The sequence below is a fragment of the Uloborus diversus genome, chromosome 3, assembly GCF_026930045.1.
Source record: "Uloborus diversus isolate 005 chromosome 3, Udiv.v.3.1, whole genome shotgun sequence".
NCBI lineage: Eukaryota > Metazoa > Arthropoda > Arachnida > Araneae > Uloboridae > Uloborus > Uloborus diversus.
Window position 1 is genome coordinate 169171736 of NC_072733.1, and position 23137 is coordinate 169194872.

General features: G+C 32.1%; 1 protein-coding gene across 1 annotated transcript in view; it reads left to right on the forward strand.

Annotated features, from left to right (window-relative positions):
• LOC129219046 (uncharacterized) overlaps positions 1-23137 on the forward strand; it is a 175585-nt gene that overhangs the window by 94552 nt on the left and 57896 nt on the right. Inside the window, exon 11 of the mRNA XM_054853366.1 lies at positions 14225-14338. Coding sequence (XP_054709341.1) covers positions 14225-14338 — 114 coding nt within the window. The remainder of the gene's footprint in view (positions 1-14224; positions 14339-23137) is intronic.

The window sequence follows — 23137 nt, forward strand, 5'->3', positions numbered from 1 at the left end:
CCAAATGACCTTTTAATTTCCTACGATGGGCAAAGACGTGCGGGTACCACTAGTTTAGGAATATTTGTAAAAATGGATAGGGTAACAAATCAGAAACTACGAAAAAGAGAAAAAGGATGCCAAAAAATTGAAACAAGTGTTGCTTTGGATGAGAAAGACATATCAGTTACCAGCACAAGTGGATTCAGGGTTAAGGAAAGTCATATTACATTGAATGAACCTGAAACAGAGCTTGAATCAGGAGAAAGCACAGAAAATACAGATGACGATTTTAAATTGAATTATCCGCTTTCAAGAAAAAGTAAGCGAACTGATGCGCCATCAACAACAAGTCAAATGAGACTTTCTATGCCTCATACAGCTTTAGCAGCAGATCTAACTGGCGCTTCAAATAAAGCAGGGGCTAAAATTGCTACAGCAGTTCTCGCTGATTTTGACTTAGTTTCTCCTAAACAAAACAAAAGTATAAGGAGAGAAGTCGATAAAAAAAGGAGCAAGCTAAGAGAAAGGGATTAAAGAGCAGTTAAAGGGGCAGCTATAAAGAGTTTGTATTTTGACGGCCGCAGGGATGACACCCCTCAAAAGACATCTAGCCATCAAAAATTATCATCTGAAGCACCATGTAGCACTGATAGAAGAGCCAGGTAGCAAGTACATCGGTCATTTATCACTAACAGTTGTTGAAAGTGCAAAAAAAAAAAAAAAAAAAATCACAAGGTATTACAGGCTTTGCAAAAAAGTATAATATGAGCTTGCTTAACTTAACGGTTATTGGATGCGATGGAACAAATGTAAATACGGGATGGAAAGGTGGAGTAATTCGTTTACTTGAGACATATCTCCAAAGACCTTTACAGTGGAACATATGTCTGCTGTATACTAATAAGTTACCACTGAGGCATCTTATTCTGGAACTCGACGGTTGCACAAAGGGGCCACATTCATATTCTGGAGCTATCGGACAACTTCTTAGAGAGTGTAAAAAAAATCCGGTGGTCAAATTTGATAAAATTGACTGCAATCTTCTGTTTTTGGACATGGAAGATAGAAAACGTTTAAGTACTGAACAACAATATTTGTATAGAATCTGTCTTACCGTAAAATATGGTAGTTGTCCTTTTAACATGGCTGAGAGTAGCTCAGGCAAACTCCGTCATGGGCGATGGCTGACAACTGCAAACCGTTTGATACGCTTGTATATAGGTACACCAACTCCATCAGAAAATCTTACAATGCTTGTAAAGTATGTAATGTTAGTTTATGCTCCAATGTGGTTTGAAATAAAAATGAAACCGAACTGCCAGTATGGTGCCCAACATTTTTGGAAAATGATTTCTCTTGCAAGGCAACGTTAAGGAGATATTTTTCAAAGTTCTCTCAAATAATGCATACTTCGCTCATCCTGAACAGCTACTGTTGACAATGTTGTTTGACTCAAGAAAATACATTCGGGAATTAGCAGTTAGGCGCATTCTGAACTCTAGAAATAAGAAGACGAAGAGCTCGGATGGTGTACGATTTTTTAAGCATCCTAAACTCAATTTTGAAGCCGTTGATTATGTTGATTTAGTTGATTGAGCAAACTGTTGTTACAGAGCTACCTCTTACAATGCATCTAAAAGATCAACTATTGAAAGATGCACCTAATAGACCAGCAATTGAAAGAAATGTGCGAAGTACAGCCTACAGAGTTCACTTTCGAGAAATTTCCCTGTCACATGCAAGCTGTGAAACGTTGTGTGAAACTAATAACCAAAGTTGCAATAAAAGTTCGTGGAGAAACTGCACGAGATGGATACATTCGTGCCAAACTTCAAGCTAGGAAAGATTTTCCATCATTTGATAACAAGGGACAATATTATTCCAAAAAATAATATTCATTATGCCTGAGGTACTATAAATCAAATTTGAAGATTTCTTTTTCAAAACTTTATTATCTTTATATGTAATTCTAGAAAATGTATGATACTATTGCGTGATAATAATTACTATGATTAATAGTGCTATTTAATTAGTCTATGATTTAATTTTGAAAAATAATTTTCACATTGCTTTTTAAAGAAATTCAATATTTTTTCATTTTTCTCCAATTTTGGATTGCAGAAAGGAGCAGTTAAATGCTCATTAAAATCAATGAAACATTTTATGGGCTCGAACTGGCTCATTATATGACATTTTCGATGCATTCTAGCAAAATATTTGGAATTTAGTTTTTTTAAAAAAATATCGACAAAAATTCATTTTTTACTTTTTTTTCGGTTTTTCAGTGTCAAATAGCGTTGGCTAGATATTTTTTAATATCAAAGAAATTTTTTGTGAGTGCTAACTAGCTCACTACGCAACTTTTGCGCGCTATCCAAAAATTGATTTCGAAAAAAAAAAAATTTCGGCTTATTTCGGCCCACCCTAATGTGCAGTGAAAAATTAATTGCTTTAAATGTCCATATTTTATCAAATTTTCATCATTTTAATTTCAAATCTTAGTATTATATTTTTCTTGTATACAGTCAAATTTTCTGAAAGTTTTTAAAACTTTGATGAAAATCTGTGTGTGTTATGAGTCAAAAACCTTTCAATAAAATTTGTAGTTTTGAAAGAAATGCTTATATTTTCATGAATATCAGTGACACCTTCTCAAAAGTATGAAGAATGGTTGTAGATAGTAAGCTACTAATTTCTGAAATTTACCGCTTATTCTCAGCTATTTAGGATGAATGATGACCAAAACACATTTTTGTTTTCCTCAATTTGTTACTGACCCCCAAAACGCAAGGGTGATATAATTTTTATTGCAAAGTGACAGCTGGAGCATGCTTTTTATGTGACAAAAGTTTCAAAGCAATTGGTTTCTTATTTCTTGAGAAATCTTTAAAAATGTGAATTTTTGAAAGTGTCCCAATACTTTTGGTCCTATAGTGTACTATATATACATACAGGTAACTTTGTTTTAATTATACAGTTCACTGGTCAGGATTTGATTGTATTAAGTGTCTATGCTCCTCAATTTAATGATATCTTGGATTTAGAGACAACTCTTTCCTTTCCCTTGACAATAGTTAAATCGAGGTTATACTGTATATCTATATTAAGGTGCTTCTTATAATGCACTTTTTTTAAAAAAATGTTTGAATTTCTTGTGGAACACCCTTATTATTGCTTCCTTTTGATGAAAAAACACACACACAAAAGTTTTGTAGAATTTGATCAAAGTTTAGATGTTCCTATCAGTGATTAAAATTATGTTCATTGTGGTAGAAAAAAGAGTAAAATAAATTCCCAATTTTTTATTGCAATATTTGAAATCAACATAAAATTGGGTCTGTTAGGATAAAAACACAACCTAAATACTTATTTCTTATACATGCAAAAAATAATAAGCATTTCAAGGTTGCTATGTTACATAATAATGTCAAACAAAAAGCATGCAAAAATCTTATTACACCATTCATATCATATGTTTACAATTTCAATCTTTCACATTCAGCAATATTGTAATTTTTCTCCATTAATTAACATGCAAGCCTTTTTCTAATTGCTACTCTTTGTTCAAACTATTTGATAATATCTCTTCTAAGACTTATGGAAAGACTCTTATGGAGAAAAATCTGAACATTAGTAATAAAAGCATCTAATTTTGTCCCTTTGGTTTTAGTTCTACAACATCTGCTGTACAATGTTTCATTGGAGGAGGGTTTTTTTTTTTTTTTTTTTTTTTTTTAAGTTTCTCTAAGAAAGAAACCAATTAGGAGTTTGTCTCTTTAGAAATGTCTTCAAAGCAAATGAAAGCAACATTCTCTTCTGACAAGTAGACGTCAGATAAAGTTACTTGAAGCAACAGTTGAAATTTTGACATTTTCATTCTTGCAAGTGAAAATGCTTTTCAGCTACATGAGACCAAATCTAGATAAACTTTAATGCAAAGTCTTGTTCTTCAGAATCAGTCAAAGTACATTCAGTTTCAACAGAGGTTAAAGCAACTACACTTTCACAAAAGTTGATTCATATTCTTCATGATTTTCTTTCAAAATTTCTTCTTTTTGCTCAAGTTCTGTTGCCTTTTTAAATTCAGATTTATTAGTTACTGGTTTTGCCTTGTCATCCTAGTTTTCGTTCATTCAGAAATAGTCTCTGGTCTGGAATTGAAATCTTGTGTAAAGTTTCACCAGCAAGAGCAATGTCAAGCAAATAATCTAATGAGTTTTCAATAAATTTGTTTTTGGTTACTGAAATAGAACGCTTTTACTTTTCTTTCTGAATTGTTAACTAACAACTTGTGTTTCTTTAGGTTGAACTAGCAGTTAGTTAAGAGGTTGAGAGTTGATTGTAGCTACAGTTAATTAACATGATTTAATAAAATATAAAATAATTACATAGTCAATAACAATTTAATTTATCACTAATTGAAATTAATGATAAAAAAGTGAAGTATAATAAATAAATATTGTAATAATAATTGCAAAAAAAAATGGTAGCAAACTAGAAGTATTATTCAATTTTTATTTTTAAGATATTTGAATTTTTTTTTCTTCCAAAGAAACAAAATGAGAGGGTACTTCTTGAAAAAATAACACCTTTAAAAATAAGACACACCCTAATATATATATATATACATAATAGGGTGTATAGGGGGTAAAAAAAAAATTCATTTTTAATTAGTTTTTTTCTTACATCTCATTTTTTTACACTATTCGTTTTTGTGATGTTTGCAATATTTCAGTTCATCAAATAATATTTAAAGCTACTTACTTACAACTGGCCGTTAGCATTAAAAGTTCTTTCAATTTATTGCTGGAACCATCTTGATACCTTAATAGTGCAGTTGGATGGAAAACTAAAGGAAAACATATCATCAAAAACAAAGGAGAATCAGCTACCAGTAATAATATCAGGACCAATTATTGATTAACAATGGTTTAGTGCTTTAAAACTGCAGTCAAAAGACGAGAATTGCTATGGCAAATGGCAATGTAATTCTTGAATATTGGTATTCAAATTTGTTTGACATGAGAACAAAATCTTGGAAAACAATTTTAGTATTTTGCTTCTTGATACTGTATTCCAGAAATTGTGCTTTCTATTGTATTCATGCAATGCATGAGACAATGACATGTGGATCTATTTAAGTTTTTTAAACAACTGTTAATGCAAGAGAAGATTACAGGGGAATGCAAGAGCTTGTAGTGTTTACGAATGTAACACCTTTTAATTGTAAACACAATCGGGCTCCAAGAGCAATTTATCATGTCAGGTGGATGACAAAGATACTTTGTATCTCTGGATTTTGCTCCAAGAGAAAAGTAAGGTATAAGTAGCACCTGTTTTGTGAAAGAAAGAGGAGAGTTAGGTTTACAGCACCCCTTCATGTGCATGCTGTGATGGATGATTTAAAATTTCTTCAGTGTCTCATCTTGTAGCATACAAACATGAAAATCCAGAAATATCAATTGTGGTTGCAGACGAAGAATGTTTTTTTTTTCTCAGCGAGCATTTTGCAGCACTAGCTATATTTGATTTGGGTATTTGAGTAGAGGCAAAGCAAAAGATGGTAAGTGCTTTTTAACCGACTTCAAAAAAGGGGATTACGATTTCGTATTGCTGCTTTTTATATGTGTGTTTCGTATTAATCCAAGAATACTGGACCGATTTGAAAAATTATTTTTTTGTTTGGAAGGGTATACTCTCCAGATGGTCCCATGTTAATTTGTCTGGATCTGATGAGGGGTCTAGGAGAAATCTAACGTTGTGGTTACATAGACCAGCTTTCGTCAGCTGCATGATACGTCACTCACAGGTCACATGGTTTTGGCGTGAACGGTGTATTTTTTTGACGGGTGGAATCTTGTCTTGAACAATATTTAATTCTCGCGCATCAGGATGTTTTATTTTCACGGAACTGCCTGTTAATTTTAATTATAGTCTTACTAATGTGTTTATTACTCATGTAGCAAATCAGGAAATTAAATGTATTTTGCTACGAAAATAGTTGGATTAATTAATATAAAATATTTTTTGCTAATAAATAACTTCATTTAGTAGTTAAAGTTTTTTTTTAATATTTCAGTTTTGAAATGTATTTAGAGTTTTATTGAAGGGGAATTGAAGACAAAAATCCCTCCCCCTCCCTCCGACGGTTAAATTTATATTCCTTATTAAGTGTATTGTAACTGGTGTCCCATTTCTGAAGTTTGACAAGTATTCTAGATTTAATATTTCATGATGCCATCAGTTTAATTTACAGCTGTGGCAATACTAATTAACAGACTTCGTTGGAACGTTTTTTTATGTGCTATGCTCCCCGATTACTAGAAGACGCCTGGACCAATTAGGAAAATTGTTTTTCTCTTTGAAATGGTAAGGGAAGGTGGGCTACCTCAGACCTATTTTCACTTTCCAATTTTTAATTTCATAATTTTTTGCCAAATCTAAATGCAAATACCTTTAATTAAAACTTTATGATTTTTTACACAACATATAATTATCTTAAAAATTTATTTAATTTATTTCAATAGGGAAGTTGCAACCTATTAAATGTTCATATTTTGGCTATTGGATATTGTTAATTGACCCTCAAAACTAAAAAATTCACCATCGCCGAATTTTAAAACACCGTGGTTTATTTTTAATGAATTTTTAAAAATCCACTCGCAAAAGTGCGCTCTTCTGAAACGTCACGAGCCTATGTCACACGGCTCGAATGGACAGCCTTCCGCCGAAGATCCCTTGTTTTCGCTAGCGACATTTTGAGCGCGCTGATATTTATATTTTTTAGAAATTCAATAATCCTTTTGAACACACTATGGAGACCGGATTCGTTAAAGCACAATCTAAATAATCTTCCTCATGTAACATCAATCATGATATTCGGATGTTTCCGAGAGGATGAGAGGTTTAATGTTCCAGAAACGCGAGGAGTTAAATGCGAGGAGATAAGCCTTTCACGTTTCGTCTTCGAAGTCGAATGCGTGACCTGCAGCTTCTCCTCTATCGGAAGAGTACATGATGTCACTTCCTATGCCATTTGACGTCACAAGCGCTTGAACTAATTTAAAAAAAACTACTTATTGTATCGCAAAATTTTTTTCACCTATGATGTTCATACATGTTACTCTATCATATAAAAATAAAATTGAAAAATCTAAAACTTCCCTATTACATTTTTAAGAAAAAACAAAAAAAATGCAATTAGTACCGCGAGGCACACCACCGGTGGTGTATCTTGGGTCTTAGGATTGTTTACCTTGGATCAATGATTAACAGACAAAGAAAACATGATTTTCAGTAAGAACATCACTTTTTATCAATCGGTAAACCACACATAATTTTAGAAATACATTTTTTATTTATTTCAAAGAAAAATAAAAATTTAGATCTTATTATCTTATTACAGTTCACTTTTTAAATAAAATGACCAGGCGCTCTAGCTTCTGAAAATCATACTAAAAATTATTTTTTTAAGCTACACTTATTTCTAACTAAGATTGTAATCGGATAAGTCAATTCCAAATGTTAACTTCTCGAACTACCTTTCAGATCCACCAGTTAGTATTGCGTGTGGTAACTTGAATATGATATCCTTTTTGTCAACTTCATAAAATTTAGGATCTTCTCTGGTGAACTTCTGACAGCTTGGATCTTTTTTCAGATATTTAACTTCATGTCCATCATCAGCAATAGAAATAATCTCTGCAAGAAAAAATTTGATAGTTTTCTTGCCATCAAATTTCACCATTACAAAAATGCCAATCTGAATATTGACATTATCTGTATCTTCTTGCTCATTAAAATGATGATCTAAAATATCAGTATCCTCATATAAGTCTTCAATATTCTCAAGTTCAGACTCTAAGGAATAATAAAGTTTTATTTTAGCTGGCTTGGTAGGGGGTTTTACTGTCTTAGTTTGCTTTACTTTTTTCATTGCCATTTTAGAATTTTCTATTTCAAGACGCTCTTTCTCGGGTGCGTCAGTCAAAATACAAGACTTTCTTTTAGGTCTCCCCCTATGAAATTGTTTTCTCGGTAGTGCCTTTGGATATAGCATTATTTCTTCAGGAGTGACAAGGCTTGGCAAAGAAATACCAGCTTCAGATGTTGACACACCAGTAAAATCAATTTGTGTGTTATTTTCTTGTTACTTTTGCATTAAGAGATCAGTGACATTTGATAGGAGGAAATCAAAATTTTGAGAAATATTTTCATTCAGTGTATGTAAGCCAGTGACCTTAAAGCCATTCATTATATTTGATAATGTGAAGTACAGTGGGAATGCTCGTCCAACTATTCCAACAAACTGGAGAACATGAATTTTTAGTAAAAAATTCATAAAAGTATCTTTAAAAACTTACTTTTGAATGGTATATTTCTTTTTTTAATAATACTTTAATCAGATGAGCTTTCAACAAAACAGAAAGGTATGCACTGAGATGTCTAGTGGCAAATACTTTTAACTACACATGTTGCTTTTCAAATATTTTAATAAGCAGAGCTATAATCAGCCTTGGTCTAAGGTACACAGATTTCCGAGGTATACCACTTACCCCTATACGCCTCCCGGTTATGAGGAATTTTGGACAAATCATGGTAACTCTTCAAATTTCATACTTGCGCTTTGTTGTTTGTAAATTCAGCATTTCACTTAGTGAAACAATTTCTATGGTTTTTTTGTTTAATGGATAGGAGTGATCTAACTTAGGTCCCAAACCTTTACTTCACCATATTTGTTCTTTAGAAAAAGTTTTATGGGCAAGAAACAATAAATTGCATTTAATTTCAATATTCAAGGATTAAATATAAAATCCATTGTTAAAGAAAGTACCATAAAACAAAGGTACTTTCTTTACTTAGTGTTAAAGAAAGTACCATAAAACATTAATATTAATCAGGGAAGCCCCAAAAGGGTGGGGGGGGGGCATTTTGAGGGGTATTTTTCCTTTTTAGGGGCTCTTGCTTTGAGGGGAAATACCCCCCTAAATATTTCCTCTATATTAATCATAAGTAGTCATATCGCAAATTTTGAATAAAGACTCTTCTATTTGTATATTGAAATGCATCGCCCGGCCATCCAATGCCTTTATAATTTAAGATGATAGGTTCATCATACTTTTTTTATGCAGAGTGTCCACCCTTAAAGTGGACCAATAGCTAATTCCTAAACCGTTAAAGATAAGCTTATAGTTCCATTTTGAAAAAATCTTTAAATTTCTCAAAAACTCAAAATTCATGAAATTTTTATCAAAAATTCAAAATTTGAAAAAGTTGCAAAATTTAACTTTTTATACAGTCCCCCAGTCCTAGCAATGATATTTAGTAAAACATTCCCGACACACTAAAATTTACAGCTAAAAAATCACTCTTCTATGACCAAAATTGGTGGAGTTATGAAGTTTTGAAAAATCACTATTTTTGAAGTTATTATAACGTCATCGTGTGAGCTCTTAAGGGCACGTATGCGAATTGACAAAGTGTGTTAATAGGTTTAAATTAATTTTGATTCATGTCATTATAAATTATTATTTTTTTTATTAGTAAGCATTATCAATTATTGAAAAGACTTTTCAAGGCCTATTTATAAGTTCAAAGATATATTTATGATTAAAAGGTTTTTTTAAAAATCTTTGTTTGTCATTTTGTTTCAATAATATCTAATTTCTATATGAGAATTTGATTTTAAAAAAGGTGTTGAAACTCAAATTTGTGCAAAAGGTTATTGCTGCATTTAAAGTTACTGTGTTCTGCTGAAGCAAAAAAAAAGTTTTATTTAAAAGAAAGGGAAAACCATTGTTACATCTCAACTCTAGAAGTAATGCACATGTGGCGCCATCGCAGTTCTTAAAAGGCTCGCACATTCCGCTTCGGCAGTCGTTACCTGAAGACTCAGGTGCAGGTGCACCGAGATTTGTTTATACATTATGTTTAGTTACATAATAAAAGTGTTCTACTTATGTTTGATCAATTTACCTTTTTAAAAATACAGTCCACTATAAATTAAACCAGTGAACCTTACCAACCATAAAAGTTTGAATTATTTAGAACTTCTTTTATGGTATTTCAGAGGGCAGATGATAATTTTGTAATGCAAAAAAATGTTTTTTTTTTTCTTTTTACACATTTCATTTAATGGTTGTAACGGAAGTTTCCGGCCAAGAAAAAAAAAGCTGTGCACATGATATAAGGGTAGCTTGAATCTTTCGTTACAGCATAAATTCTTTTTTTGAAACAAGGCTAGACTTAAGGTGCTCTTAAACTTAAATATTCTCGCTAGTCTTATTTTCATTATTCTTCATTGAAAAACTGCTTACCGTGTTTCATAAATTAATTGATGGGCACGAATTTTTTTCTCATTTCCATTCCATTTGTAGAAACAAGAAACTGAACAAGTAGGGTCCTATCTCAATTCATGGTTGCGAGGAACATAATTTGAATTCAAGATGATTAACACAATTTGATTTAAATTATCTTGAATTTAAATTCTGTTTTTCGCATTCACGAATTGCGAAAGCCTATTCGTTGGGTTTCATGTTTCTCCAAATGGAATAAAATAGAAATGGCTAAGAAATCGGCACCCGTCATAAAATTTTGACTTAATTTTCTAAAATAGGTAATATGACATGTATCCGTAAAAAAGAAGTTGTGATTTGGATGCAGTAATAAAGATAGATTTTATGGCCGATATCCACCAGTACACTTATCATAAAGATTATTTATAGTGTATACCGTCATGTATTTTTTATTTATGATCAATCTTAAATGATGAGAACTAATAACCTTGAAACTTGTCTGAAGAAATTTGTATGCTGTTTAAGTTTATCTATATTAGGAGTTTTTTTTTTTTTCTGAAAAACATAATTTTACACACAGAAGTCTTTTTCTTTCTTTTTTTTTTTATGTAAAGCCTGCTTGAGTTAAGCCATGAAAAAAATATGAATAAAATAAAGCCGCAAATGATTTAAAACAAACCGACAAACCACTTAATACCTCCCCCCCCACGTGCCTTTTAAAAATAAAGACTTTGAGCTTATAAATAGCACTTGCTTAATCCTTTCAACCGTTAATATTGCCCCCTGATGACAAGAACCAAAATAAATTTAAACCTATTAACACACTTTCTCAATTCGCATACATGCCCTTAAGAGCTCACTCGCTGACTTCATAAAATCTCCGAAAATCTTGATTTTTCAAAACTTCGTAACTCAGTCAATTTTGGTCATAGAAGTGCGATGTTTTTTAGTTGTAAATGTCAGTGTCCGGAATGTTTTACTAAATATCATTGCTAGGACTGGGGGACTGTATAAAAAGTCAAATTTTGTAACTTTTTCAAAATTTGAATTTTTGACAAACTCTTCATGAATTTCGAGTCCTTGCGCAATTTAAAGGTTTTTTCAAAATAGAACTATACGCGTATCTTTAACGGTTTAGGAATTAGCTATTGGTCCACTTTCAGGGTGGACACCCTGTATATATTGATTATAAGCTATTCTCCAACAGTTGTCTTTTTTTTATAGGTTCAAAAATTTTCTTAAAATTTTTCTCTCAAAATCAATAAAAGGTCTTCTGCCCTGCTGAGAGCCCAGCATTCACCCCTATTCAGGACAACAGCTCTTATCAATGTTTTACATAAACTCATTTTAGTTTTAATGCTGATGAATTTCAATTTTATTTGAAAAAAAAAAGGCTTACTGGCATTAATTTTAATTCTGTGATACATAATTGAGTGTGTTTAAAATGGGTAATTTTTGCATTGTATTGTTATACATAAATTTTGAAGAAAAATCTGATACTGTTTATTATTCTGAATTATTTTCTAAAACAAAGCAGAACTTTATTAAAATTATTTCAGTATTTTCATTTATGACTTAAGACTATTGAAACTTCTTGCATATTTATGGTTTAGCAACAAATGCTGTTTTGATGTTATAACGAGCATCGACTGTAGGGTAAAAGAATCAAATACGTGATACCTCTTGTTTTCGTGATATATCTCTAACATGATTAAGAAAATAATTATATTGATCACAACAGGATTCTGGGATAAGTCTCATTAATTAGCTTAAAAGCTTAAATTAAAAATTATAGCGCTCAATTTATTTCAAAATTTAGGAAAGGATTTTGCACCTGCTGGCAAGTATTATGCGGTGCCACAAAACTAACACTAGGAAACATTCCTTTGCATTTCATAAATCAATGATTTGCACTTTAAACAAATGATACTTTGTTTTTGATTATCAGTGAGGTATATAAGCCTATTTGAGGCATATATGACACCAGTCTTATCACACCCGTAGCACATTTTCATCTTCTCTGAAAAAATGTGAATTGCAGAGTTGTGTCTTTAAATGGAATGAGTCCCGAAAAAAAAATGATCACTGTCCTTCACATCAGAAATTCATAGCCATCAAAATGAAGAATGTCACATATCAGTGATACTTTTGGGGAAACCCATGGTGCATTGCCATGGTTGTAGTGAGCTCATTCACACTACTGGCACTGAACAGATTAGCATGAAGCTGTTTTTCTTTACTAGATTCTATACAGATTGTGGCTTCTTATATTATAGAGATGCACACTTTTCATTGGTGAATATATGATAAACAGCATTGAGTTACACTATTGCCGAACCATGTGAGTTATAAAAGAATCTAGACTTTGCATGATTTTTCTTTTGAAAAAAAAAAAGAAAATTTGAATGTTTGACATCTAGAATTCAAATTATGCTTTTTGCAATCATGAATTTGTTTGTGAAGACGTGGGTGCATGCATATGCAGGTGTGTGAGTATGGGCGGGCTTGTGTGTATGTAGGCCTATGTGGTGTTGGCTTGTGTGTATAGGATATGAATGCAACCGCCCAGCAGCTCGCTGGAGGAGCAGCACCAGGGAACCGATCAATGGTGGTGCTGCAGAGAGAGGCAAGGGAGAAAATCAAATCGCAAAGGACTGATGCTTAAAACGATCAAGCGAGAACAATAAGCAATTAGGAGCAAGATTCTGAAAAACTCAGGCCTATCATTATTAGGTGATTCATGTCGTCTGAGATTTTCCTCAAAAAAATTATCAACTGTCCCTGACTGAGTTGTTTAGTTTCTACGGGTTCCTTATGACCCTAATGGCTCATGTGCGGTATTAAGAATTAAGCGAATTTTTGAGACATGGAAATTTTTATGACCCACAACTCATTCCCGAAACAGTTTGCCTCCGAATTTCTTTCATATATGGAATATAGGAGTGTCAAGCTTTATATAAGGATGATAATTTTGTGGCAATTAGTTGCCCCAAGGTCAATGCAGGTCACAAAAAGTGGCATTTTCAACATTTTTTTTAGCAGTTTTTGAAATCTAAAAGCAGCTTTCACTTTTCAGTTGTCATAGCAAAAGTAGTGTCATTTGAAAGGCAAGTATAAGCACTTTTAAAAAATGTATAAATGACTGTGGCAAGTTTAATGCACCTTCAGTTACATTAGGCCAAAATATAGAAAATATCATATTTTATCGATATTGCAGCTGTCGTAATTTCATGCGCTACTGACATGTTGAAATATTTTTTTGCTATTATTATAATCTATTATGTGTCTTACCACAACTGTAAAACCCATTTAGGTGAAATGCTTTTAAAAAAAAATGAGTGAATGCAATCCAATGGGTGAATGCGATCCAAAAAGTTAAAAACTTGTTGCATTGAAGGAGATTTAGGGGATTTTTTCCTTTAAAATATTTGAATTGTTATAACTTATCTTGTTTTGGTTTTTTCCCATGGTTTTTATCACTTTTTTTTTTTTTTAAACCTGCAGTATTGGTGTAACTATTGTAAGTGTCATATCTAAAATTATGTTCATGTTTAAGTAAGCAATTAAACAAGTAAAATTCATATTAATTGAAAAATTTTTAGAACATTGCATTTTGCATATAAGCGGCACCAGAGATATTCTTCACATTAAAAAAAATAATAATAATAAATATACTGAAAATTTCGCTCAAAGAGTAAGATCAATTTTTTTTTCTGTGTCAAAATTGCTTTAAAAAAATCTTATATGCTTTCTAAGTGATGCAAGACACTATTTTATCTACTTAAAAATATCTGATTCAAACAGAGTGAGTGACAGCTCTGTATTTTAAACTAATCTATGAGTATTTTACCAAGGTGATTTTGTGTGATTAGTATAAACTGATAGAAGCATTGCTGTAGAAAACTTTAAAGACATTTATTACATTTTTCAAAAAATTTTCTCCAAAGGGCCTGTTTCGTAGAGTTTTAGAAGAAATTCCTCCAGAAGATCTAGTAAGAATGTCTGCTGCACAGCTAGCTTCTGAAGAATTGGCTCAGTGGAGGGAAAAAGAAGCTCAGCATGTAAGTCCTGATACGTTATCTTTTAGATTCTTTGTGATAAATCATCCTGGCTTTTTTTTGAAAAACAGAAATATAGCTACCAATTCTCTAGTGCAGAAAAAAAAGGGAAAAAAAGTGCTGCCTATTTTTCAATCAAGTTTTATTCTAGAATAAAACTTAAAATTATAATTTCTAAACAAAAATTGTATGTAAACTATCAAGGGAGAAACATATTTGTCTGCTGATTGATTTCTTTTTATTGTAGTAGGGGAAGGTCATGTACCTTGGGCACCCCATACTATCTCTGTTATTTGGAAAGGGAAATTCGTGTGAACGTGGGAAATTAATATGCTTATTGTGCCAACACCGCTCTTGTGTTTTGGTCGTTCCTTCGGTCGTCATTTCAGTTTTGTGTTGTAATATAAGAAACGAGTGCTAGAAAGTAGATTTTTCTCACCCAATCACCTGTTTTTTTAGTGAGGGTTTTTTTTTTTATGCTCGGCTAGATTATTTCGATACTTTGAAATGTGCCTTTCACTATATGCTATCGGATTTTCTGTTTTGTTAACAACGTTTTGGTGTTTTTTGAAAAATATTTTGAAATTCACAAAATTGTGTACCTTGGTCATACATCTTGCTTGTACCTTGTGCTCCCAAAACAGTTGGGTAAGGTACAATCAAGTTACAAGTGGGAAAAAAGATGAGGAAGACTGGAAGGATCAAACATCTTTACTGATGCACGGGGAAAAAAAAGTTTCACAATTATACAGTTCACCCACCAAACTGGTTTAGTTCAAAAGGCCCTTGAAAGAACTACTCAGGAGTGTCCCCTGTACGTTCTCATTTTCTGATAAGAAATGCATTTAGCTTTACCTTTAACTTGAACTACTTTAAAAACTCCTACATATTGTAAGGACAATTTTTGATTTCTTTAAATTTGTAATCAAATGACTTTCTATGGTGTTGACCGACTTGATTAAAAGTTTTACTCTGAGTTCATGGAAATGTACATGGGTAAAAGTATTTTTATCTTTGATATTGCCAAATCCCTTTGAACAATAAAAAATACTTCAAGTTATTGCTATTGATGAAATTCAAATCTACGTTGCAAGATCACTATCCTTTAAGACCTGGCCCACACATTTGTTTTAACACCCTTTCCCAGATCCTGCCACCGGCCCCTTCCAGTTTTTTCCCTGCTTAGAATAGGTATATAAAAAATAATTGGTATATACTAGCTGACCTGTGTGAAACATTTGCACCTCACAACAGTGATTCAAAAAGCTGATTTTTTATGTTAAATTTTTGAAAAAATGGTGCAGTGCAAATTGTTTGTTTATTTTTCAACGATGGTGGTGAAAAATAAAATAAAACAAACAATGCTTTACTTTTGTAGTTTTATGAAGCATAAAGGAAGCACAAAAAAAACCTTTATAAATTTTTATTTTTGATATTGCGAATTACCATACTAATATAAACATTTTCATATCTGATTTTACTGCAACAGTATTACTATGATTCAGAATCCTGCAGTGAGTTAAGATCATATATTTTTGAAAATTTGAATTAAAATCAACCCAAGGGGAAAAAGTCAGTCTAACTCACAGTGGGATTAACTCACAATGTTTGTTTCTAGCACAATGTGCCACCTGAGCCACACAGCCACAATTGCAGGGTGCTCCTCATTTAAGAAATACTTAATAAAAAACAGAATAAACTGACTTTTTTGAAAAAACCATTACAATTTGAGTTTTTTGTTGGTTTTTTGCAAAAAATGGTGAAAAAATCTTCAAAATAATGTTTTTTCAAATTCAAGTACTGAGGGAGTTATGGCATTGTCTGAAAAAAAAAAGAAAAAAAAAAAACACATATCATAGATAAATAAGGTACATGATGTTGATAGCTTAACTGGGTGAAAAGTGTTACTTCAATTTGGACTAATATTTTTTTCATTTATACTAAATGATTAGAACAAGAAAAAAAGGAAAAAAAACATTGAAAGTAAATAACAAAGAGCACTGCAGCCTACGACACATGGAGCTAGTATCGAGGGGAGATGATGCAGCGGCGAAGATCAAATGAATCCGGGTTGCCTTTTCCTGCCATGCCTCGCTCTTTCTCATCGGCACAGGCAAATCGAGTGCTCAATGCTTTTCTACGAGAATTTGTCAAACTTTCCCAGCTTGTATCTCTTCTAAATTTCTTTTAATCTTTCAACTAATGTGGAAAATCATTTTACCATACTATCCAAAAGACATTTAAAAATGACCAACATTGGAGGCTATTTAATTATTAAAATTGAGTATTTTCATAGAGCATATTTGCTTGATCTGAGAGCTCCCCATCAATTGCGACTTTCAATTGTGATTTTGTGACTTTTTACTAGTTTTATTTTTTAAATCTTTTAACAACAGTTTCATATAATGCTTTGTATATAGCTTACTTTATAGCTAAAATAAAAAATGTGTCAGCATCAACTAAATATCATTAAACTTTTTATGTGTGGGGGTGTGTGAAAATTATGGTCAGTATAACATTGTTTCTTTGTGATAAAAGAATCTTGAATATAGGCCCGTCAATTAGGGCGGATGCCCCCCCCCCCAACTTTTGCAATGTTATGGAATTCAATGTAAGAGGGGGGGGGGGTTGCTGTTTTTTGGTATAATTTGCATTGAGTTTTCACCCATTGCAACCCCAAGTCTCAGAAAACTGTGACATAACGTGGCCTGCGTGGATACAAAATTTTAAAAAATGTTTCAATACAATTTTTTTTTTCTGCTTTGCAATAAAAATGCATTAAAAAAATTTTTTAATTCAAAAATAAATACATTTCAAGAAATAATTATCAATAAAATATATTTATACATTTGAACAATAGACTATAATATGTACATACATCAATAGTGAATGATAAAAACTATACTGGTCAAAAGCGTAACAAAAATTTAAAGATTAAATTTGTTTTTTTTTTTTTTTTTTTGCTAATTTTTCAGCAATTATCACCCGCAGAGAGCCTTTGATCTTTTAAGTCTATTATTCAAAATTACATTCATGATTTGATGGCAAAAACATTCAGAATGTAGATTTCTGCATTAATAATACATGAAAACTACTTGATGCAAAGAAAATTTTTTTGGGTACTCTTCAAGAATTAACATTATAATGCAAAATAGTGACAAAATTAAATAAATACACATTGTTGCTACAGTGCATTTAGGACAGAATTTTCAATAGAATTTGCTATTAAAGGTTCAAAAAAGGTATTAACTATGATCTGATTTTAACACCAGCAAGCTTCAGATAATGCTAAATGCTGTAAAATATTTCAATTTAATGATCACACATCAAATTTTCAGTTGAATTAATCAGTACCAGATGTCAGAATTGTTAAGATAAATAATATCTTACCTGCAGATAAGACCCCAAAAATATGACACTTTAATTTTAAAAAAAAAAGAATATCAAAGTTATTAATTGATGCAGAAAAAAACCCATCATTATATAAAATATCTGTTTGTCTTAAATTTCCACTTGCATCTTGAATCAAACAATTTAAAAAACCAGCCAGCAAAATATGAACAAAATATCAAAAAAATATGTGACAACCTACAACACAGCAAATTGCCATTTAAATGATGAATTAATTTAATCTTCCAGAAGATCTGCGAAAGAGTATCATAACAGTCAGCAGACGTGCCTGTCAAGTCAGCCTCATAAGCACAAACAAGCCTCTGTAGGGTTGCCGTTTGGCAGGTTGTCCCTCCGTACGATGCCTTCTCCCCTCGATAATAGCTCCATGCCTCTGACAGCTATTAAGCAGTAAATAAAATAAACTGAATTGCTACTCGACTGAACACACTACTCAAAACAAAGAAATCACCACAATCAGGCTTAGCTGGAAAAAATGTAAAAGCACTTTAAGACACCCTGCATTCAACAGATTCAAAATCAGCAAGTCAAATTCTTATAGAAATCACCAAAAAATCTTGTATATATATGCAAAAAAGAGATATCGTGACATTTCAATGGACACTAGCCTGGACTACTTGGTTGGTCCTGTCTCCTGTCTTCCTAAAATATGTGCTCCCGTCTACTGTGGAGTGATGTCATCTTGGATTGACTTTGTTGCTATAATGTGCTTGGATGCTTAGTTTTTTAGATGTGCAGAAAAGTTTGCAAATGTGTCAACATAGTGAATATATCTACTTAGTTTGTTCTTACTATTTCCCGGTGTCTTATGACTGATTGACTTGGTGTTTATCAGGAAGGGGACATTTTAAACTTGTGTTTTGAGTGGGTATTCTTCCGTGCATTGCAATTGTGTTTTTTCTAATGAGCAAAAGTGTCTTCATTTTAGAAAGTTATTTATTAAAGTAATGTGTAGTTTAACCCATTCCATGATCAGCCCAAAAAACCTTAATGCGCTTGTCGCAGATAATGAAGGGGGTTGCTTTTTGCTGCATTGTAATAGCACTTTTCTCCCCATTTTGCTATTGGGATTTCCATGTTTTTGTTGTTGAGCTTATATTCGAAAATCGCTTTGCTTTATCATTTTTTATGCACTGGAATAAATAGTGCAATAAAATACAATTTTGCTAATATGTACTGAAATATTCATTAAGTTTACACAGTGCAAAACCATCAAAATAATAAACAACAGATGATAGGGCATAAAGCAATAATTTTTATAACACTAATTATTTTGTTGATTTATTTTTCTATTTGCTTCTATCTTAGTACATCTTTTTTTCTGTAAACCTAATAAATCAAAACTGTTAAATGTAATATGATCTATCTTTCAAAAGACCTCAACAAAGCATTCTTCAAACAACTGACTGAGAGGTTCAACCTGTGAGCAAGGGAATTGAATGGACAAAAACGCTTTAGGTGTGAATGATTTTCTAAGAGGGTGAAAAGTATTCTTCGGTATCTTTTGATACATTGTGACACTTAAAAATGACCGATAAATGCAGAAACATCCCTTTGCTGGTTGGTTCTTTTGTTGTAACTCCTATGACTTTAAATCCTTACTGAGTGCCCAGATATCAGTTGTTCAAGCATGGGAAGTTTTAAAGATAAATGATTACTAAAGATTAAAACTTGCAACTAATCTCCTATTTCCTTAAAGGATATTTGTGTGCAGGTAACTAAAAGCCCCTAGCGGAGAGAGGAATAACAGAGATGACCTGAGAGGTTGATTCCTTATGGAGCGCTTTTCGTTTTCATCTGAGCAAGTTAGTTCCATTCAAAGAATGGTCAGAAAGCCATGGTGTCTAGTGGTCAACCCTTCCACATCGTTTTCTTACAACAAAACAGTTTAAATCAGAAAGGAATTTCTAAGCAAGCTTTACTACTGTTATATGTCTGTGTTATATCTACACAGAACATGTGATACACACTTCAGAAGAAAAAAAAGGGAATCTTGCTTGAAATCTAGTCGGATTTTTCTTCTTTTTTTTAAACATACTTTGATAAATTTTTTAGTTAATTTCATAGGATTATTTACTAATTAAGGCAATTTGATTATTGAAAAGAAACCAAATATTTTATTTCAATTTTTAAAATATCATAAAAGAAGGTGCAATTTAAACATCAGAGTTATTTTAAAACAATAAATAAAATCTGAAAAAGAAAGAGAGAAAAGGAATGCTTCGTTTTGTTTGAGTAAAGCGTAAATTGAACAAAAGAATTCAAGGTGTTATCATTTCATTTCTGCTCTTGTAATATTTTATGTTTTACATGGTCAACTGTTACGTAGTCAACTGGTAGTCAATGCGGTCATCATAATTTTTGTTTGTGAAATTGAAAATATTCAAAACCGTTTCACTAAAAAATTCATCAAAGGGTGCCACAAATCAAAAAAATTATAATTTAAGTTAAGGAAAAGAGCTTGAGTACCACTCTCCTAAAAGTACCAGAACCCAACAGAGAAGCACAATAGCAGGGTTCTGCCCCTGGAAGGATCGCCAACATATATTCGGCCGAAGCAAAAACTGCTAGAAACGCCATAACGATATAGGATGGTCGAAGCCAGTTAGGAACCATTTTTTGCGACGAGCCTGCATCGGCCCTGGCAGTTTTAACATAAACTGCACGGGCGATCCTATATCGACCGGGGTTGGGAATGGGTTAATAAAAAAAAAATCCCTTTTTTAACAAAAAGAAAAAGAAATATTTTTAGACCATGGGTCTATTTTTCATCATTAGCTGGCACAATAAGCTTTAAAATAAGCGATAAATTAGGAAATTTGATTAAGGAATGAGAAACATCTCACATAGAGACAGAAAAGCTTTATTGGATTCTATTTTTTTTTTTTTTTTTTTGGAAAGGGTTCAAAGAAGAGCTACTATACTAGTAAAGGGACTTTCAGATTTAGATTGTGATGCCAGACTTAAAGGCTTAATAAGAATAGAATGAAGCAAAGGAGAGTCAGAGAGGACATGATTCAGTTGTTTTAAGTTATTAAAAATGAACGATGTTGGGTAACGGCACCAGTAACAGACTAGGGTCCAGTAAATCATTAGTTTGGATTTAAATAATAAGAATTTTAGACGGGTTAAACTGATGTTGCCATGGCCCATGAGTACGGTGCAACCATCTAGTGTTATCAGAGTGAATTTTATGAGCCAGTTGATATTTGCAAGCGAGTGGTGAAAGGTTGTGAACAGCCAAACGAGGTCAGCCGGTTTTTCATGTTCATTTGAATTTAACAAGGCTTTAGTTCTGAAAATAAAGAACTTCTGCACATTTTGAAGAGAAAAAGGGAATTTTGTCTATTACTCATCCTTTCCTTTTATTGTGTTACTAAGTATCATCAGATGTTTCGTTGTCTGTTACTGGGGCCAGACCTTTTTTCAAAATTGAGCAAATAAAAATGGAATTAACTAATTCAGAGGATCTAGAAGCAGTCAAGCACTAGATGAGATATAGTTGCATGAAAGAAAAATAGTTTAAAAAGTCTAAATATGTTAAAAGTTAACCTGAGAGCGATGTCTTAAGCATGTCAGTTACTAGTGCCATTACCCTATTGGGTTAAATTTTCCAACAGAAAAGAGGACAAGGGGTCATTGTTTTAAGCTATTCAAATCTCAGGCTAACCTAGAAATTAGGAAAAATTACTAATTTAGTACGATTGTGTGCACTTGGAACAGCTTACCAGGAGAGGCAGTAACGAGCAAGGGAGTGGATAGCTTTAAGAGCCATTGATCTTCATTGAGGATTAATAAATTGACTTGACCCAGCTAGGCTGGGCCTAGACTAATTTGTTGGTCATCACGTTTCTATTTGTAAACAGGCTAGAGAAATAATATATAAGATGCCAAAAGAGCCATGCTAAGTACTCCATTTCCCCCGTTTTTATTTGTGTGCTGCAAAACTGTGATTTGTTTTTCTTTTTTTGTTTGAAAAGCTCTATTATTTCCAAAAAAAATTGTCTTTTATGGATGAATATTTTTTGTTTTTAATTAGCGCTTAGTTCAGTGTAATTGACTTGTTCAAGAACTTTTAAGAATTGTTTCAATTTATAAATCATATAGAAGAAAATTATTTTTGGAAGCTTGCCACATGTCTACATCCAATGAAGCACTTGCTTTGGGGAAATTGCAGCAGATTTAATTCCCTTTGCATCTTGAAAATATTTTAATTATTTTAAAAGTAGTTATTTTAACATACAAACTATCTTATATCTACTTATTTTCACTAATTTATTTATGTTTTTACACTTGATTTTAGTTATTAAATTTTTGTAGTTACTTTTTTAGTGGAGATTAAGGAATGTGTGTACTAAATTTTAAGTGAAAGCACTGTAATTATTCGAATTTTCATTTACAGTATTTTGTATTTTACTTTCTGCTACAATTATCTCACATCTTCAAAAAAAAAAAAAATCCCTATTTCATTTTAAATTTAATAATCATGGTATTTTAAAGCATAGTATAATATTGAAGTGAAATATGTCGCTTGTGAATCACCTGTAGTAGAATCTCCCGGGTTTTTTTCTTTAAAGGGTTGACACATAAGATATAGCATAAAATATTACAGCATAAGATATGAGATTTCAACAACTTCAAACCAACATTCAAGTGTAGCTTTCGAACAATAGCTTCTGAATTATTGGGTTATACATTTATCTATGTAGTGTTTTATTTTGTAAAGTAAGAAATAGGAAACAGACAATACAATCTTACCATCAAAGTGTAGCGCTAATCTTTATGCAGTTCCTTTTATAGATAAATATTCTAAAAACTACAAAACTCTGAAAAGTTGACCCCCTTGGTTTAAAGTTATCTTAAAAGGTTGTAGTGGGAAAAACTTCTATTGCTGAGTATGAGTGAAATAGATTTTTTATGGTTAATTGTAAGGGGTTTTTTTCTATAAAAAAAATTAAAGTTGTTTGAAAGGTATTTTTATTTTTTAAAAACACATAGTATCTTAACATCAATGCCTTCGGGTAAAATTAAAACTTTTTTCTTGTATAGGAATAATTTTTAGAAACTATTATTTACTACTGAAAAAATCAAGAAATTTCTGAGGTTATGAATATACTTCATGTCTTGTTTCTCTATATTATATATATTAAGAGTGTCCCTGTTTAGGAAAAAAAACTCCCTTTACCCACTAGATGGCGCAAAATGTTGCACCCTGGTTGTGACGAAAGCATCATGCTCGTTGTAGGTTTTAGCCGCAAACTAGATTTACAACTGACAGGATTTACACGACATCCAGAAAAGGGGACCTCTGAACCGGAATCGGAAGGGGAGATTTTGTTCTTCAGAGGAGTCAGTGAGGAATGTCTTTCATTGTTCGAAACACACCCCTCA